The sequence below is a fragment of the Thamnophis elegans genome, chromosome 2 (assembly GCF_009769535.1).
Source record: "Thamnophis elegans isolate rThaEle1 chromosome 2, rThaEle1.pri, whole genome shotgun sequence".
Taxonomy (NCBI): Eukaryota; Metazoa; Chordata; class Lepidosauria; order Squamata; family Colubridae; genus Thamnophis; species Thamnophis elegans.
In genome coordinates, this window is record NC_045542.1 from 92,236,177 (window position 1) to 92,257,358 (window position 21,182).

A 21,182-nucleotide genomic window follows, 5' to 3' on the forward strand; every position below is an offset into this window, starting at 1 on the left:
TACAGAATCAGATTTTTTTGCTCTGCCCATACATTACTGAAAAACTGTTTAGAGTTATGAAGGGGTAAGGAGATAGTGCTGAACTCTGAAGACAAGATTTGCGAAAGCTTGTTGTTAGTCACAAAGTCATGTCTGACCCATCGTGACCCCATGGACAACGTTCCTCGTTCCTCCTGGCCTTCCTGTCCTCTACCATCCCTTGCAGTCCATTTAAGCTTACACCAACTACTTCAGTGACTCCATCCAGCCTCCTCATTCTTGGTTGTCCTGTTCTTTTGCCCTCAATCGTTCTCAGCATTAGGCTCTTCTCCTGTGAGTCCTTCATTCTCATTAGATGGCCAAAATATTTGAGTTTCATCTTCAGGATCTGGCCTTCTAAAGAGCAGTCAGGGTTGATCTCTAGGACTGATTGGTTTGATCGTCTTGCAGTCCAAGAGACTTGCAGGAGTCTTCTCCAGCACCATAGTTCAAAGGCCTCAATTCTTTGGTGCTCAGCCTTCCTTTTGGTCCAACTTTCACAGGGATACATTGCAGCTGGGAAAACCATAGCCTTGACTATACACATTTGGTGTCAGGATGATGTTTTTGCTTTTTAGTATGCTGTCTAGATTTTTCATAGCTTTTCTCCCCAGGAGCAAGCGTCTTTTAATTTCTTGGCTGCAGTTCCCGTCTGCGGTGATCTTGGAGCCCAGGAAAATAAAATCTTCACTACCTCCGTTTCTTCCCCATCTATTTGCCAGGAATTACGAGGGCCAAATGCCCTGATCTTAGTTTTCTTAATGTTGCATTTCAAACCAACATTTGACTCTCTTCCTTCACCCGCATCAAGAGGCTCTTTAGTTCCTCTTCACCTTCTGCCGTAAGAGTGGTATGATCTGCATATCTGAGGTTGTTATATTTCTCTTTGTGAAAGCTACCATATCCTATTTTTCCTTTCAGTAATGTTCTTGATTATTGAGGGGGAGAATGAGATAAGGTAGTTTTTACATAATGGAAATTGAACAATTTCATGTACTTGATCCCTTCCACAAATATAAACAGTAGTTTGGTTCTGATCTGATTAATTATGTATTCTAATTGGTTTAGAAAGTGAGATGAAATATATCGCTTTAAATATATGAGCCCAGCATAAAGAAAAGCACTTTCCCCCAAAATAGCTTCAGTTACCAAAATTAAATATGCATTACAATGGCTTTTCAACATTTCTATTAAGAGGCATTCTATAATTCTAATTTGACCAAGTGGGAAGCAAGTGGATGAATTCTCAGTAATATGTTCGCTGCACTATATCAAAGACATGCAGCTCCTAGCTTCCCAACATGATCCATGTTGTCAGTCATTTTGTGAGAATGCTCCCAATATGCTCTTTCCAGAGATACTCCTTTGCCTTCCTCCTCAAATCAATAATTACCATGAAAATCATTTCTTTGGAGCTTGGCAACCTGGTAGTGTCCGGGTCCGTTGAGTTACAGTTGATAAGTTGAAATTGATAAAGCTGGCTAATGTATGATGCAAATCATCTTTTGTGGTACAGAACCAATATCCAGATCAGAAGTCTTCGTACTGAATGGCATCATAGTGCCCTTGTTTCTAAGTTGTTTATAAATCAATCAAACATTTTAAGGGTGATATTTATTTATTAAATTTATTTGCCACTTATCTCTCCATGGGGCTACTCTAGGTGGCTTACAACAATAAAGAAAAAGGGAAAGTAGTGTAAACAAAACAAAAATAAGATAATAGGACAATAAAATAATGAAAAAGAAAGTGAGAATATATCATTATGATAGCAAAAAGATGGATGGGTGGAGAGCAGAGAGTAAGGGAAGGAAGTGGAGTTGCATCAATCCAGCAGCCACCTTTACTGTGGAAACCCTCCATTGGGTCCTCAGGCCAACAGGCAGAGAAGCCTATGGAAGGGTAGGACCTTACCTTAGAGAGTAAGATGTTCCAAAGGGCTGGTGCTGTGGCAGAGAAGGCTCTTCTGGATCCTGAAAGTCAGAATTCTTTGAATGGGGATCTGCAGTAGGTTCTCTCTGCCGACAGGCTTGATTGGGACAAGATGATTTATCAGGTAGCCTAGGCCTATGCCATCAAGGGTTTTAAAGGTTATAACCCAACATCTTGAATTGCATTCTGAAGCAGACTGGTAGCTGGTGAAATTCATGGAGCAAAGACGTAGTATGGGGCTATCTGAGAGATCCCAAAGGTGATGGAATTCTGTGACCCAACTTAAGTCTATCTTGTAAATTTAATGAAATAGATTAGAATCTTATTTAATTGAATATAGCATTATGTTATAGAAATGTTTAATATGGTAATATAATTTAATTTGGTTTGTAAGCTTTTCAATTACAGGTAGTCCCTCACTTAAGAACATCCAACTTAAGGACAAGCCCTAAATACAAATAGATAGACTGCCTGTTACTGGAAATGGCAGATGGCATGGTGTTTCCTCAAGCCAATAGTGTGTTGAAGTTGCCCAGTGCTTTTAGGAACTACTGAAGCCATGTATTTTTAATATACTGTGTGTTTTCATCAGTTTGTGAAAGCATCACATAGCTTCAATGTTTTGTCGCCTCAAGAAAGGACAATGTTGTCTGCCATTTTTAGTAATACATAGTCTGTTTGTAAGTACAAATTCCAACTTCCGTAATTTAGGTTAGACAGCGCTAGGAATGGAACTCATTCTTAACCTGGGAACTTCCTATATATGGATTCTATTCTGAGAGCACATGCTATCAGTGTGCTAGTTTATATACTGGATATCATATGAGCCATGGTGGCACAGTGGTTAGAATGCAGTATTGCAGGTTAACTCTGCCTACAGTCAGGAGTTTGATCCTACTGGCTCAAGGGTGATTCAGTCATCCATCCTTCCGAGGTTGGTAAAATGAGGAGCCAGATTGTGGAGCAATATGCTGACATTTGTAAACTGTTCAGAGAATGCTGTAAAGCACTATGGAGAAGAATATAAGCCTAAATGCTACTGTGATTTACGTAAAAAAGAAGTATTACTGATGGGGTCATCACTTACTAAGTTTGAAGTTCTACCACCAGATTGAATTACAGTAGATATGGTCCTCACTTAGTGACCACTTAATCTTAAAATGGTGCTGAACAAGTGGCAGTTATCACCCATCTTTATACATCTGTTGATTGCAGCATACTTATAATTGCATAATTGGGATCTGAGCCCTCAGTGCCCAGCTTCTAGTTACAACATCTGAATATCCAGATTACCATTTACGACTTTTGCTGACTTCCTACAAGCAAAGTTAATGGGGAATCCAGCAGGAAGTTACCAATGGTGACACCCTCAGTTAATGGTATACAGTGATTTGCTTAACAGCAGCCATGAATGTTAGAATTTACGTTGCTAATTTATGATTACATCTCTTAGTGATGGAAATTCTGGTCCAAATTATTGTTAAGTGAGTTTCTTTTTAGGGAGTTTCTTTTTAGGGAACTCAAGAATACCATCAATTTTTCATCTATCATTTATTTAATTTATTAGGGATCTCAAACGTGTGACCCTGTTTGGCTCATAAAGTTAAAAACAAAAAAATACATAACAAAAACCAACTGTAATAAAAAAAACAATTTAAAATAATTAACCATACAATGTAAAATGCAGGAGAGTATCATCCAACAGCTTACAAACAATACAGACATCTTATCTGCTCCATACCACCACTGGACCCCCAGGCTAGAATCATGTCTTCAGGCTCTTCTGAAAGGCCAGTGGGGTCAGGCCAGTCTAAGTCAGGGGCAGTGTTGCTCCTGAAAGCAGCACCAATTTAAAAAAGGCCCTTGTCCTGAGTCCCATATGATGAAACTCCCTAATACACCCATAGTATATCTCTTCTGCTGAACCTGATGGAATAGGTAGATATAACCAGGGAGAGAGATGGTCCTTTAAATAACCAGTTAGTAAGAATACAAATAACTGGTTAGTGAGAATACTATGTTTCATATATTACTTAATCAGCTTATCTGTGGATGATAGTTGTTCAATTGTATAATAGACAATTTTCTTACATTTACTAATTTATGTTCACTGCTAGTATTTCATTATATCTTGATGTTTGCTAGTTCTGTTTATGTGTGTGTTTGATAGAAAAAGAATCAAGATGATCTTTCCTGAGTAATGAATATTGTGGTTCACAACAAGAAACATATTGATATTTTGAGTTGCCATGAGAGCTTTTATTGTTTTTCATACAGTTATTTCATATAGTTAGCCCTCTAAGATTTTATCCAGATTAATGAATGTGTAAAAGTTTAATTCTTTCCATGTGAGCAAATTATTCTACAAAGAATACATTTGTTTCAATGATAACCATTTCCATGTGATTTTGAGATTGGCTAACCTATTATGGTAGTAGTATATATTTTCAAACTCATGAACAATTTTATATCTGATACATTAATAGTCAAAATGGATAGGTGTAGGACTAGTTGTATCAGATATCAGTTTATCTAAGCCATATTTTAAAAAGTAAGCCTTATTACTTAGTTTTTGTTTAATCAGTAGGCATTAACAATAATTATTTTACAAGTTCAGGAAAATTGGTGACAATATAAAATCCAGACAGAATTTTGCTGGAAATGTACTTCTTAAAAAACTATTATTTAAATTATAGCACCCAATTCCAATGGACTTTGGGTGACATAGAGCCCTCTCCTCCAGAATTCATGATAACAGCTAAAGGCATGTTGTTGGGTAAAGAGTCCTGCACATATAGCTGTAGAAAATAGTAAAGGCTAGCAAAGTGGTCAGCTCTCTGATAGATGGCACTGTTTCACTACCTAGGCAAGATAATTTTGATAAAAATGTTGATAAAATGAAGCATCTATTCAGATCTTTTCAAAGAGTCCTATTTTGTGTGATGCACAGAAGGGAGAAGAAAGTATTTTGCTGGACTTTTCCAGAAGAAAAGAGATTGATTAAGAATTGATCTGTTATTGCTTCTCTCAGGATGAGGCAAAATGAGACCATTTGTCACTTTCATGCTTATTCTCTTGAGTGTATTGGAAGAATCTGAATAATTGATATTTTTTTCCTTTCATATGAAATCTTTCTGGAAGCTAGACATAGCTCCTATATTTTGGGCTGAATGTGCAAAACCAGTATATAGATTGAGCTTTCTCATGTGCTTAAGGATCCTAATGAGTGCCTGGGCAGAAGAAAATCAAATTCTTTTATATGCCTGACTGAATAGTGCTTGAGGTTTAGGATAATTTAATAAAATATGAAATAAATAATACATTAACTTAGCCAAGACTTTAGACTTGCAAGACTTTAGATGTGTTCAAATTTTTATGAAGATTTTGACCTTCAGTTTTCAGTTGACCAAAGAAATGGTGATGGAGAAGCCAAGTCCCCTGCTGGTTGGGCGGGAATTTGTGAGACAGTATTATACTCTGCTGAATCAAGCACCAGACTATCTGCACAGGTATGGTTTTCAACTTATCTTTGAAACCTTTTCTAACAATAAATTAACCTGTTCTTCTGTTTAATATTTGCATATGTCATAAACCTTGTGCTTCATTCCTTTTTCTTACACCAGCTTCTTACTTTTACTTCTACTAAATTACTTTTAGTAATTTGCTTGCTACATTAAAGTACATCAACCACCCATTAAAATTTGACATTATGCAAGAAGATATCTTACATACATACTTTTTCTGTGCCACTTTCAAATAACGAAGTTGGTAATTCTTTGATGCAGATTTTAAAGGGAACATGAATTGCCCCACTCCTTTCTACTACAGTTAATCCTAGTCTTATAGCCACAATTGTGGTCAAAATGGTTGTTGTTGAGTAAAGCAATCATTAAGTGAGACACCATGTGGCTGCTTTGCTCAAAGACCATAGTCCTGGCACTTCTGATTATGGTCATTAAAAGAGAATTGCTGGTTGTGATCATTAAGATTGTATCATGGGTATTAAGCAGATTAGTCCCAGATAAGGAGGGATGGGAAAGTCCTAGGAGGCCTGGCATTCAGCTAAAGGGAGGCAGACAAGCAACAAAAAGCTTTCCTGAACTATTCCTGGCTTTAGCCATGTGTAGCAAATGGCTGCAGGAGAAGCTGGGTCCAAAAAGGAGGCAGGTGAGCAATAAAAATGATATGAAAAGGAGGTAGCAAAGGGAATGAAGCACTTCTGCTTTAGCCACTGCAGCTGGCTGCAAAAGTTTGGTGAAGAACTAGGACAGAAGATAGCTACTGTATAAGACGCACCTTTTTCCTTCTAAAAGAGGGTGAAATTGGGGTGCATTTTACACACCAAATGTAGCTCCGCCCATCCACCGGCGCCCACCCTTTGGCCTTTGCCTCTCAGCAATTTACCTCCTTGCAGCAAACAGGTAAATGGGGCTTGTGGAAGTGGCAATAGGCTACAGCAATCCTTGCAGCCTGAAACAGCTGATCATCGGGAGGCCCCTGCTGAAATTGAAAGTTGATGTTTGCTGCATCAAGGCAGATTGCTGGGAGGCAGAGGCAGATTTTTTTTCCTTCTAATCAGGCTAAACTGAAACAGGCTGCTGTTTGCTGCAAGAAGGTAAGTCAATAACTATAAATGCCTATAGAATGTTCAAATTATTTGACTTATTTTTTTTAAAGACTTATTATTCTAGAAAACTTAATAAAATGAAGAAACTTTTAAAAATAAATGCTTGATCTGAAGAATCCCAATTCTATTGTATCTTATTTTAAATAGCAGAAAGCCATATCAATTTTAACAGCATCGGTATAAGTATAGTTTGAAATGTAACACTACAAACAGTGTATATCATTTGTGCTGTTTGCTGCAAGGAGGCAAATTGCTGGGAGGCAGAAGTCAGACTTTCCCTCCCCTCCCCAAAAGCTAGGTCCGTCTTATACTTCGGAGCATATTATACTCCAAAAATACGGTAGGTGAGCCACACACTTTTGGGTTAACTTGCTGTCCTGCAAGGTAGGGTAGCGGAGAAAAGAACATAGATGGGACAAAATTGGGTGAGTGGGGGAAAGTTGCAGGCTCCCCTGCATTCGTAAGTGTAGGCAGGGCAAATCCTCAAATTTTGATCACGGCAACAATTGTAACTTTGGGCATAGGTCATAAATCCCTTTGTTCAAAATTGTGATTCTGAATGGTCAGAAGTAAAAGATGGTCTGTATCGCTTCTATTAGGAAAGATTACATTGTATTTAGAGGTACTGTTCTGTGAAGTAAGATGCCTTTTTTAAAAAACTCCATATTCTAAAATTCCCCTCAGCTTTTTTCCACCGGGCTTCTGCCAATCTAAATGGATCGTGAGAACTTTCAGAACTCAATGATTTGTTTTGGATTTGGATTCTGTTATGTACACATCCCTATTTTCATTTCTCCGGAGCCTGGGGAGGGGTTGCACGTCCGTGCTCATTCAAATCTCCTTGCCAACCTGCGCATGAACGTACGACCACCCTGTTCATGCACACGTGACCCCTCCCCAGGCTCTGGAGGCTTTCCTGAAGCCTGAGGAGGGCAAAAATGGAAGCCGGAAACGAATTATTTCCAAACTTCTGGTTGGCCCATTGGGACCATTTTTCGCCCTCTCCAGGCTTCAGGAAAGCCTCCGGAGGCTGGGAAGGGCGAAAAACAGCCCCAGTGGTCCAACTGGAAGTTCAGAAACGATCTGTTTCCGGACTCCGGGGGTCAGAGGAGGCTGTTTTTGTCCTCCCCAGGCTTCAGAAAAGCCTTTGGAGGCTGCGGAGGTCCCAATGTTCCTAGCCTTCAGAGACTTTCCTAAAGCCGGGGAAGGCGAAAATGGCTCTGCGTGCCACAGGTTCTCCATCATGGGTCTTTGAGAACAAAACTCAAATCTCAAATGTGATGTAAGTATTCAGACAGTATGAAACAATGGGAATTTGAACAAGTCCCTTTCTTCATTTTTATTTCAGTCACAAAATAGGTGAAATGTCAGCCATGCTATTCAATTGACCTAATTGTATATTTTAAAATATTTTTTGAAACTATCAGGATAATTTCCTATTTGAAAAAAATGAGAGAAATGTAATGCTGCTCTTGCTTGATGGAAAATCAGTTAATTAAAATTAGACTCTGTCCCTGGTTTTTTTCTCCTCACTTCTTTAAATAAATGTTGAGGCACATAGCCAACATATTAACAGGGCAAACAAAGCAAACCCCAATTTATATCAATTAGGGACTTTCTCGTTCTGAAGATTTCCCTTCCTTCCTATGAAATATGTATGCATGTATTTATTTATTTTAAATTAATCACCATATGGGCACTATACAACCCCCCCCTCCCGCCTGATTTCAGCAAGATTAAAGTACAGATTTTGGCTCAGAATTCGACTTTATGTCCTTGACACAAGCCAAAAGAAAATAAACAATGTTGTTTTGTGCCAATGCTTTTGTTTAGATTGCAAGTAGCTGTTGTATTTAAAAAAAGAATGGTGGGTTCTAGTGCCTCTTAATTACATGAATTCATTATAACATACAAGAGATACAAGAGTATCTCTTGTAAGTAAGATACAAGAGCTTGCAAATAATGCGTAACTAAAAACCAGGAAACAAGCCTAAACTAATCAGTTATATTATTTCCAACTACAATTCCCACAAACAACCTGTATTTTCTAATAGCTTTGCAAGAGTTGATGGAATTTTTCAGTCTTTAATTTTTTAAATGTTTGTATTTTATTGTGACAAGCCTGAAATAATATCAAAATTCCTTCTGCTTTCAATTTGGTAAAGTGTTGTTTATCCATAGATCCAAATTAAACAAGAGCTTATATCTCTTGCTTAATGCCAATAGATAAAATGTTATGAAAATGCACCTGGTAGATTGAAATTGTAAATACAGTGTTTATAAATTGTTGTCTCACAGATTTTATGGAAAGAATTCTTCATATGTTCATGGTGGCTTGGATTCCAATGGAAAACCAGCGGATGCCGTTCACGGACAATCTGTAAGCATTTACAAAGTCATTATGTAAGATTTTTTTTTAAAAAAAATAGCAGGTTCAAACTTGGAAATTGATTTTTAGACTGGAATGTTGTGATCAGGACTTCCTGTTTGACTGTGCCAGCCAACAATAAGATGATATATACTATGCTACATTCTTGGGCTTTAAACATCAGCATAGTCTCTGAGTGTCTCTTTGTTTTTGGTATGTTACCTTAATTAGATACTGTATACTTTTCAGGGACTTGGTTATATTTTACCTTGCTGTAGAGAATGAATTGAATATAGTGACAGATATCTAATTTAAATAGGAAAGCTTAATCAAATATATATATATATGTATGTATGTATGTATGTATGTATGTATGTTTGTGTGTGTGTGTGTAGATGGAGATAGATAGATATAGATATAGATATTTGCTTTTGTAGATTTTCACGGGTGTAGTTATGCTGGTCTTGTATTCGGATCTTTTCCCACGCAAGATTATTTCATAGATTTTCACGGGTGTAGGTACATAACGTACAAAACTCACTCCACTTCATAGAAACAATAAAGAAACAAAACCTACAACCCAGCGACCCACTCATGAGCTTCGATGTCATATCCCTCTTCACCCAAGTGCCTATAAAAGAAGCCTTGACAGCTATCCAGAACAAACACAACCCCCCTAAACACATCCTGGGCCTGACCAACCACTGCCTAACCAACACATACTTCATCCATAATGGACAAAGATACAAACAGATAGAAGGATCACCCATGGGATCACCCCTCTCACCCGTCATCGCAAACTTATACATGGAACATTTTGAAACTAACGCCTTAGATAAATCTGAACACAAACCCAAACTCTGGCATAGATATGTTGATGACACTTTCATGATTTGGCCACACGGGAAAGAAAAGCTGGACAACTTCTTCACACATCTCAACAGCCTACACCCCAAAATATAATTTACTATGGAAATAGCAGCAAACAACCAACTTCCCTTTCTTGACGTCCTATAATCTACAAAAAACCCAATGGCTCCCTAGGACACACCATCTACCAGAAAAAAAACACACCAACTGCTACTTAAATGCACAATCCCATAACCACCCTGTACAAGTCAGCTCTGTCCAGAACCACATGCCTAGCCGACAAAGACCACCTGAAAACTGAACTACACACTGACACAAACATATTACTCTCCAACAGATTCCAAAGAAAAACAATTACCATCCAAAGGGAGACTCCCCCCAAGAACCGAGTCACAGAACAGGACAACACCATCACCCTCCTCCCTTACATCAAAGGCACCACAGATAAAATCAGCAACATTCTCCACAAACACAATATCAAGACAGCTTTCAACAGTGACCAAAAAAATAGCCAACATCTTAAGAAACTCAAAGACAAAAACCAGCTAGAAAACCAAGGAGTCTACGAAATACCATGCAAAATCTGCCCTGCAACATACATAGGACAAACTAATAGGAGAATAAATGCACGCATGGCAGAACACAAGAACGCAGTAAGAAAAAAAGAAAAAAATTTCCTCCCTTTTCCAGCACCTTAAAGCTACAGGACATGAAATTAATTTTGAAGGAACCAAATTAATCTCCAAAACTGAACACTTCAACAAGAGAATAATCATGGAAGCTATAGAAATAGAGAAACATCCCCACAACATGAATAAACGTGACGATACTTCCTGCCTACCAGACATCTGGAAACCAGCCCTAGTCAACAAACCCACCACCCAGGCCGTTACAACACAAACCAACAATGGACACACAGCCAGCACCAATCAGCCACAATCTAACATGATACAACCACACAGCCAATTAATCAACTTACTGAAACAAAGCCAGCACTCCACCCCCCCCCCCACCAAGGTTTATAGAAAGACGGCAGCTCCGACCATGCTTTACTCACACAAACATGAAGCCCAAAACCCAGCCTGAAGATGGCGAGTGAGACCTCGCCGAAACATTGTCAAGACAATCTCAATCTTACACAGGAAAAGACCCAAATACAAAAAGACCTGCATACATGTGTGCGCGTGTGCGCGCGCACACACACACACACACGTGTGTGTGTGTGTGTGTGTATCCGGTTAACAAAGGAATAAATTGGGTTTCTTCCTTTAAAAAAAGTATGCTCATACTTGAACCTAAAATGGATAAAACCTTCTGTTCAGTTTACTTCAGTCCACACTATGGCAGAAGTGGTTGGGAGGGGATAAGAGCAGGAAAAAGGCAAAGCTTAGAGTCTTCCTTGAAAACTATGTAATTCTTGCCAGTGGTTGAAAGAAGGAGAGAGAAGTAGTGAAGGTGCTGGAAGCTTATTTCTTAGTGCAGAGATCATTACATTAAAGAATAGGCACCCAGGACAGGCACAAGTAGTGATGTCTGAGGTGGGGAGACAGCAGAAGATGCTGGAGAAATGTGTAGGATAAGAAGAGAGAGAGAGAGTGATCTAGTTTTTTTTTTATTTTTGGTTTAGTGCTCTCTCAGATGTCTGTTGATTTTATTTCATGTGAAACCTGGAAAAACTGCATTTTTTCTACCGGGCTTCTGCCATTCTAAATGGATCATGAGAACTTCCAGAACTCAATGATTTGTTTTGGATTTGGATTCTGTTATGTACACATCCCTATTTTCATTTCTGAGAATCTTTTTTTAAATCATTCCAATGTATTTTTCATTGTCTCCATTTTATTCTTTAGGATATCCACAAGAAAGTGCTGTCACTGAATTTTAAGGATTGCCGTACAAAGATCCGCCACGTGGATGCTCATGCCACTATTAACGATGGTGTTGTTGTACAGGTCATGGGTGAGCTGTCTAATAACACTCAGCCAATGCGGAGATTCATGCAAACTTTTGTCCTTGCCCCTGAGGTATGTATCCAGGGAAATACTTGTCTATATTTTTGTATTTTAGATATTGCTGGGTTGTTGTAAGACTTTTTCCTTCGTTAAAAACCTCAAGTTCTAGATAAGAAATCTCATTATCTGGCTTTTACCCTCTAAAAACAAAACAAAACCCTACATTGTTGCCAGGACATTTTTTGCATCGTTTGCAATATCCACATATTGCCTATTCTTTATATTTCTAATGCCTCTCTCTGAATATTTTACCAATTCATTGAATTCTAAAATTTATAATATTCTCTTTTTATTTAGATATTCTTTATAGATGTGTTTTGCACTTGATACCCATTTCAATTTTTTTTCCAAACAGTCATTTTTTGAAACAGAATACTATTGGTGGCATTTGGAAGTCTTAAAATTTCTGTTTTCTTATCTTTAAGAAACGTTCTCTCAAGATATTTAAATTCATCTGTTCTTACTTTGAATGTGCATTTACAACTTGTAGTTACCCTTTTTATTCAGAAACACATGAAACAAAGGAATATCACATACCCTTATTCCAATCTTGTCATTCGGGGTTGTCTGGTTGCAATTTGCAACTGGAGTCAAAGTGAGAAAGAAATTGTCCAGCCAGTTCCTTTTGCCATATTTTAGATCAGAATCACTATACTTCTAAGCTCCAAAGACTACTGGAGTTACTTTGCTCACTATTCTGATACACCTTCCCCATCCTTCTTTACATGCCAGTTCCACATATCTGACTCATCCATCTTGCATGCCAAGTCCCCCAAATACTAGGTGTAGTTCCTCAAAGAATTGAATTGCATATAACCTTCTTGGAAAGCTCAGTTTTTATCTACTATCAGGAAAAAGTTCCTTTACCTTTAAAGTTCCATTACCGGGAAGCTGGTGATTTTAGTGGCAACATTCTTTGCATCGTCAGGTGTAGGTGAACTATTTGCACTTAACATAAAGATGTTCACTTACTTCATGAACATAGGTCACCCATATTTTAACATTTTAGTTAACATCATCTAACTAGATACCCCCGCCCCCTTTTAATGCACTATTATTTCTTGCAGGAATTTTTTTATGCATTTTAATTCATCCACAAACTTTCACAAAACTTTATTCCACAAAACATCCTTTTTGTATTTCCCATTGTTATGAAACTTCCTATACTTCTATAGCACTCTGAAATATAATTAGTTTTGGTCTTCCAAATAGCTTCCACACATCTTTTTTCCTTTAGCCTACTCCAATTTTGTTGGGAGATAAATCTGTCATCTAATACTTTTTTCATGTAACACTCATATTAACTCTTCCTCTAGTCTTCTTTCGTTTACTTTGTTTCTTTTTTAACTTCATTTTTTTCCATGTTCAAGTTTTTCAAGATTATTCCTGGCACACTACAAAATATGTCTCACATTTGGAACCTTCCATAGCTTTTCTGTTTTTCACTAATTCTCAGTGTTTCATCACAAAAAGCCAACTATGCTTTTAGATTCAAATTCCTTCACATGCCATGTGAATGCACAAATAGACTTATGCTTAAACTGTGTCTATAGCAAAAGAATTTCTTACTATTCACTAAGGAAAAACAATATTGTCACTAACTTAGAAATTCTTATTTTCATAGACACCAAGAATAATTACTTTGACACCAATTCATGCTTCCTAATGTATATTTAAGCCTATTCATTTATTGTTAAATCTGTATATTCATATTCATACATGTAATCTCAACTCTGCTTCACAAGGTCACATCGCCTTCATTTTGATCTGCTTTTTCCTAGCTCTTTCCTGGTTTTTACACATTTTTCTTTATTTCTTAGTTCATTTTTTATTATTTACTTGTTTTTTTAAACATGGAATCTTTCTTAAGGCTCTGCTTGTTGACAGATGCCCCGTAAATGTTAATTCCTATTCCCATTATGAACCTTTCCCAACAGTTTTTAGGAAGAGAAGGAAAGAATATGTTAGGTTACTAATAATAATTGTGTCTATGCCCCATATAGCTTTCTGTGCTACCAGATAGTTTGTTCACATTTTGTCCATATGTCAGGGGGAAAAAAGCATTCACACCATTCTAAATAACATTTAGGGACTGAATTGCTACCTGACATACAGTTGCTCATATTCATCAACCAAATATGTCCTGGTCCACTCAAGATGTTTCCATTTTAGTGCTGTCCTATAAATCCAAAGGTAGTACTTGGCAGCTTGTTCTTCGGTTTTTATCCTTAATTTCTTATCATGTGTAATCTGTTTCTGTAAATCAAACCAAGTTATCTTTCCTTTCCAGCTCCAAACTTTAGTCGTTAGTACACAAAAAACGTACTATCTAGCTGACATATGAGGAATATTTTGACTGACTACGGTACTGGTGTATGTGGCTAAAGTCAGTCTTCCTATCTAGCAAGGCAAACATATCACTATTATCAAAAGAGATAAAAAGCATGTTCACCATAGTAAAGATAAGATTTTTGTTTGTAATTTTTTTCTGGCTTATAATTTTTCCCCCTGTGATGCTTGTCCAGATTTAATCGCATTTATATGGTTTTTCTCCAAAAGCCTAAGGTTTCTGGGAGGGTCTTTCTTTTCCAAGGGCTGGACATACCACAACATAGATGATAACTATACATAATGCTTTATTATAGTACACACTTTCTCCAACTATAGGCTGTTGCCCTGGGTTAACTCCACCCTTCTAGGCTTTACAAGGTGATGTAGCCATGTAAATAAGTCTTTGTTGCTTACAAAAGGTAAAGTGAAAACAAGGCACGATATCCTATGCAAACAACTTGGATAGATACATACAGTATATGTGCAACTACCTTTTGAAAAGAATCTCAAAATAGCAACAGAACATCAATCAACTTAAGAATTTACAAAATTTATAATCAAAATCACCAATCGCTAATGCTTAGACATTCCAACAATGAAGTTTCAGACTATGCATTTATGATACATAAAATGTTATGTTTCAACTCTTTCTTTTCCCAGTTTAATGTATATATTGCAGCAATATATTTCAAATTGATAATGATTTTGAGCTTTACTTTGTTGTCATAATTCTTGGGAAAGTATTTTGCCAGTGTTCATTATTAAAATAATGAATGAAGTCTCTAAATGACTTTAAAAAAAAAATGTGAGTAGAAAATAGGAATCAGCACCTCTTAGTAAAAGCAAGAGAACAACTGCCAATCTAGTTCTCTTTTGGACTCCTTATTTATGATTTCTCTAAGCAGGACTATTACTCCACTTTCTGATGGAGTTTTAAATTTAAATATTTAGATGCTTACTATTTGTAATACCATGATGAATAGTTGAAATAATGTAACTTCTCTGGTATCAGTTAAAGTTTAAACCAAGGATTTCCAGGAAAGTGGGGGCATGCAAAAGATATGCTCCTGGCTTTTCTTGCAGAAATGCTGTCTAACAAAATATTATATAAAATACCAGCTAATATATCATAATACTGAATTGAAAGAATATAAAGTTTTATAGGAATTAAATTTTAAGAAAACAGACATTTCTTATCTCTATGACAAATAGATTAGCACTATCTGATCTTTAAAAGAGGATTTCCACGTCATTCTTCATGGGCCAAGTTCAGAAATCATTGTTTTATTTAGCATAATGCTATTGAACTACAATACTAAATAGTAGAGTGTCTATCACTAAAATTAAGAAAATTCAATCTTGTCTTTTAATCATTGAGATCTATTGTATTTTGCTTAAAGTGATTCAGAGAGTTCAGAAATTAATAGTTAAGTTAGCAGTGCAAGTCTTGTCTTGTATTTTCTGAATAGCACATATAGGTAAAACTGTTTTGGACTGACATTCCAGTACAAGTAGTCCTCAACGTACAACCCCAATTGGACCCAACATTTCTGTTGTTAAGTGAGACATTTTAAGTGAGTTTTGCCCCATTTTACAAATGTTCTTGCTACAATTGATAAATTAGTAATCAGTTGGCTAAATGAATTTGGCCTTCCCCATTGACTTTGCTTGTTAGAAGATTACAAAAAATGATCACGTGACCTTGGGACACCGCACCGGTCATAAGAATGAACCAGTTGCCAAGTGTCTGAATTTTGATCACGTGATCTTAGAGATGCTGCAAAGATTCATAACTATGAAAAATGGTCATAGGTCACATTTTTCAGTGCCGTTGTAACTTTGAATGGTCACTATACAAACTGTTCTAAATCTAGGATTACCTGAAAATGACTTTCGGGATGACAGAATGAAACCAAATATATATGATCGAGCTGATTAATTTCATTTTTCACATTGTATTGTCTACAGGGATCAGTTGCAAACAAGTTTTATGTCCATAATGACATATTTCGCTACCAGGATGAAGTTTTTGGTGACTTGAATGCTGAACCTCCAGAGGGTAAATTCCATAATCTTAATTTTGTGTTTATGTCTTTTTGTGATTTTTTGTTAATAACTCCTCTAAATAGTGAAATGGCCAAAACATGACTTGCCTGCATAATTGAAAGATGCCTTTGAATAATAATAAAGTAAGACTTCTTTCACGTCCTAATGATTTGGTGAACCTGTCCATGCTGTTTACATGATAGCATTATACAAGTGGTCACTGTTAACCTTCTGGTGATTTTAGTTTAGTTTACAGCCCTGGGAATCCCTTGATGTCTCTATAAAATTCTACCCAGAACTTGTGAGATCTAATACTAGAACCCTGAAAGTCTATACTTTATCAGGATTTTGCTTTTGGATGGAAACCAAAGTAACCCAAAAACCTCTTTCCCATGTGTGCATCTGGCCATGTTATTATCAATTTGAAAAATACGTATACAAAAATGTATATATCTAAAATGTACATATATTTAGTAAGCCATGAAAAATTGAATGAATATTATGAGCTGTCCTTTTAATTTGTACGTTTTTTCCCCTCCCTTCCCAGAATCAGAGGAAGAGGCAGAAGAACCTGAGGAAAGGCAACAGACTCCAGAGGCAGTTGCTGATGATTCAGCAGCTTACTATGAACAGTCTGTCAGGTGAGTCAACCCGACACTCCAGTTACCCTGTCTTTTCTTGCTCTAGCTGAAATAAAAGTCCAATTCTCGTAAAATCCAGTCTTATCTCACTTTCGTTTAAAAGTCGCCACTCATACCTCTGCTGATAGATAACAGAAGGTCCATTATTCTAAAATCAAATTTTCAGCATTCAGCAGTAATTGGCAATCTTTTTCTTAGAATATGTAAACACCTATCAGTTATTTTTATTTTTAGAAATAATGTATTTGGAAGCCATAGTTTCCATGTGTAGTTCAAGAAAAGAAATTGAATGATTTTTTAAAAATGATGGAAATATTACTGATTTCATCCAAGAAAACATTTTTGCGTGTCAATATAGAATTGAATTAAATTATTATAGTGGATATTTTATAAATAACTGAACATTTTATAAATACCCCACAATGTAGGGTTTAGAAACAGTAAAGATTCTGTTATTGAACTGTGTAGACACATTGCTAACTATAATGAAAAGATCTTTCATCAGCAGCAATGATTTGGAGGAGCAGCTAGAAGAATCAGTTGTAGAACCGGAACCGGAACCAGAAGCTGAGGCTGAACAAGAGCCTGAAGTAGAAGTTCAAGAAGAAAAGCCTGAACTAGTGATAGAGGAAGCAGCTCCTGAGGAAGCTATTGAGAAGAGTCCTTCCCCGGTTCCTACCGATCCAACACCTGTTGTTCAAGAAGACTCTAGAGTAATACAAGAAATTTCTCTGTTCTTCCATAAATGTGTTATTTTTTTTAAATGTTCATTTGCAACAGAATTCTGCTAATTTTTCTGACTTTTTAATTCCTTAACGTTGCATCACTAAGTTAATTACTGTTAAAATCTATTTTTAATGTTATTGTATCACCCAATCTGATAATATCCTTAAAATAGTGTGAACTTAAAGCACTACCAAAATCCTCACATTTTTTTCCTACATGGTTATAAGATGTTTCACTTATAGCTTATTGACAAAATGACAATATTTCCATAGACATCCAGTGGCAAATATACTATATTTCTGGCAACCAACCAGTGGTTGAGGAAATTTGTAACAGCTACTTGAAGTCCTTTACTATGACCTATAGTGTGATAATGAGCTTTATCTAAGTCCTATTTGAACATAAGAGATTATGGTTATACAACACAGAACTCTGTAATGTATCGTGCCTTTCTTAAATGTAGTAATTCCTCTGAAGGAAAGCACTCCATGGTGGAAAGGAACTCAGACGTAACCATCAGTATTTGCATTTAAATGTTGTATAAGAACCAAATGTGTATAAATCTTCCTATTTATGGTTTATCTATGCAGTAACAAAGCATTGAAAGTGACTTTAGTAGTCAACATTAATCATCTTTGTTTTCATTAATTGCCAGTACTTAGAACCAATTATTTTAAAGTTTTATTCTTAACTGCTGAGATAATTTGAAGGAAAATTTTAAATGGTGACAAATATTAAATACTGAGTATATACTTGTCATGTAAATGAGTCTCTGCACCAGTGGAATTGAAAAAGGTAGAAGTTGAGCGGGGCAGCCTTGAAGGTACCTTGTAGGTATTTTGTACAGTATTGTTAATAAAACTTTTTTTCTTCCAGACATCTTCATGGGCATCTGTGACAAGTAAGAATTTACCACCCAGTGGAGCAGTTCCAGTATCAGGCATACCACCCCATGTTGTCAAATTGCCTACATCACAGGTAAGAACCACCCACCAAATTCATGCCAGAGTAATCAACAAGTTTAGTGCAATCTATAGATGCCATGAATTTACAATTAATTTGAATTTTTAGCATTAGTTGTTGTTTGTGGAATGTTCAGCGTAAGTGGCAAATGGCACTTTCCTTCCTTAAACCAGCAAACTGCTGAAGCTGCGCAGTGTTTTCATGAATGCTGAAAACCACTGAAAATAGGCTGTATATTAAAAATATGCAGCTTCAGCGGTTCATGAAAAATTGCACAACTTCAGCAATTCATTGGTAAGGAGAGTGCCATATGCCATTTTTAGTCGTAGGCAGCCTGCACAAGTTATCTGTAGGTTGGATGTTCTTAACTCGGGGATTGCCTGTACTTGAAACACAGTATTAAAAGAAAAGGAAGCAGTAATATATTTCACATCCATTTTATTGGTTCTCCCAACTCCCAATAACATTAGCCTGTTTCTAAAATTTCTCAGGAGAAAATTTGATTAAGAAGAATGGGGATTTTTTTTTTAGTTAAAAACACTAGGCTCTAGAGGGCTTTGCTTCTAATTATATAATTGTCTTCTAGACATATCATTTGCACTTGTTTTCTATTCTTCTTCAACACCCCCCCCCCCCCCCCATGATTTTGAGGAGACACTGCCACATTAAAGATTAAATGCAACTGTCTATTCTGATCAGAAATGGATGAAAAATATTGTGGAAAGGAAGCATTTGTTATCAGCGCTACTGTAGGCTTCAATGGCAAGTGTGTTAAATGAAAGAAAGAGCTTAGTTTTCTCCATTCTATCTTTGAAGCTTGTTTTCCCTTTTTTCCACTGGTTCCTAATGATTACAGTTAGAATACATTTTAATTTTTCTTGTCTTCTGTACGCTCTCATTTTATGCTGATACATTTTGCAGCCCCGTCCTGAATCTAAGCCTGAATCCCAAACTCCACCACAGAGACCTCAGCGGGACCAGAGGGTGAGAGAGCAACGGACAAACATCCCGCTACAAAGAGGCCCTAGAACAAGTAAGAAAACTAAATTCTGTATTTGGTGTATAGAAGAATTGTATGGTGGTGATACTGTATAGTTTTTAAAAGGGAGTTCAGTATTGAATAAAATTATTAAAACATCCCAACTCCTGTGCTCAGGTTAAAAAATGCAAAAATATTTCTTAAAGAGTTGGGAAAGAATATGAGAACAAATTAATTCTATGTAGACACTTTATTCTACTTTGAAGACTGATAAGATGGCACTTACATGTTAACAATGAAGCCTCTTAAATAGGAATAAGTGGATCAATTGTTGCATCCTGTTTGTAATTTCATTTGTGTAATTAATGACTTCAGATTTACTGTAAACAAAGATTAAGGTAGACGCTGTTTCATTTTCTTTAATATCATTATATTCTTACACCACAATTAACTTATTTATTTAAGTACGGGAAGGAGAACAGGGTGACATGGAAACCAGACGGATTGTGAGGTACCCTGACAGTCACCAGCTCTTTGTTGGGAACCTTCCTCATGACGTTGATAAATCGGAACTAAAGGACTTCTTTCAAAGTAAGCTGTGAACATTGCTTTTCTATTGGTTGGAGCTTGCTATTGGTGGCGGTTTAAAAGTACATGCTTATTTTCACAGAACAGTCTAATGTATGATCAAAGAACTTGCAAACTCTCTTGCAGGCTATGGAAATGTTGTAGAACTGCGTATCAACAGTGGAGGAAAACTGCCTAACTTTGGATTTGTGGTATTTGATGATCCAGAACCAGTTCAGAAGATCCTTGGCAATAGGGTACATTAAATTTAAATTAATAAACTTTTAAGTGATCTGGCCATATTGAAATTTGTTAAATATCTGTCCTTTTGAAATAAAACAAAATATTTGTATTAAAAACAAAAACTAATCACCGGAATGCTTCTGCTTTTATGTTGGCAGACGTTTGCTAAAATGGTATTAATAAGAGTGGTACATAGCTACCGTTGTTAGATTATTACTACATTAATTTGCGATAGTCATTTAAAATAATTGTTAAATAAATGTCAATTTCATTCTAGTTCAGTGATGGCAAACCTTTTTTCCTTTGGGTGCCAAAAGCGCACAAGAATCCCCCCCCCCCCCTGCATTGTGCCCACCTGCACATGTACGTGTGACCTCCTCCGTTCTCCCCCCCCCCCGGGTGGACATTGTATCTTTGGAGTCTGGAGATGGCAAAAATGCCTCTTCCCGTCAACCTGGACACCCTCCGGAAGCCGGAAATGGCCGGTTTCTGAACTTCAGGTGGGCCCGTTGGGCTGTTTTTTGCTCTGCTCAGGCTTCAGGAAAGCCTCCTGAAGCCTGGGGAGGGTGAAAATGGCCTCCCCACATCTTCCAGAAGACCGAAAATCAGCTGGCCAGTGTGGGCATGCACGCTGGAGCTGACATAGGGCAATGCCTCATGTGTCTTCAGATATGGCTCTGCCACATCTATGGCATGTGTGCCATAAGTTCGCCGTCACAGCTCTAGTTATTCTGAAGGATATATATCATATATCATATATATATATATATAAAAATATTTATAAAAAAAAAATCTAATAGATACCTTTCACCCTGGCTTCGCTGATAACGGATAAGAGCCTGTGGCCTAATGGCTAAGA

The 21,182-nt window shown here is 36.9% G+C and overlaps 1 protein-coding gene across 5 annotated transcripts in view; it reads left to right on the forward strand.

Moving 5' to 3' along the window:
* Positions 1-21,182, forward strand: part of G3BP1 (G3BP stress granule assembly factor 1) — a 30,811-nt gene that overhangs the window by 5,638 nt on the left and 3,991 nt on the right. The window contains exons 2-11 of one of the 5 annotated variants that reach the window (XM_032209522.1): positions 5,346-5,459; positions 8,876-8,957; positions 11,666-11,839; positions 16,127-16,217; positions 16,752-16,845; positions 17,351-17,558; positions 18,448-18,549; positions 19,456-19,567; positions 19,979-20,104; positions 20,207-20,337. In XM_032209522.1, coding sequence (XP_032065413.1) covers positions 5,365-5,459; positions 8,876-8,957; positions 11,666-11,839; positions 16,127-16,217; positions 16,752-16,845; positions 17,351-17,558; positions 18,448-18,549; positions 19,456-19,567; positions 19,979-20,104; positions 20,207-20,337 — 1,215 coding nt within the window. In that variant the 5' untranslated portion in view covers positions 5,346-5,364. The remainder of the gene's footprint in view (positions 1-5,345; positions 5,460-8,875; positions 8,958-11,665; positions 11,840-16,126; positions 16,218-16,751; positions 16,846-17,350; positions 17,559-18,447; positions 18,550-19,455; positions 19,568-19,978; positions 20,105-20,206; positions 20,338-21,182) is intronic. The other 4 variants (XM_032209524.1, XM_032209523.1, XM_032209526.1 and 1 more) reach the window with 4 other exon arrangements.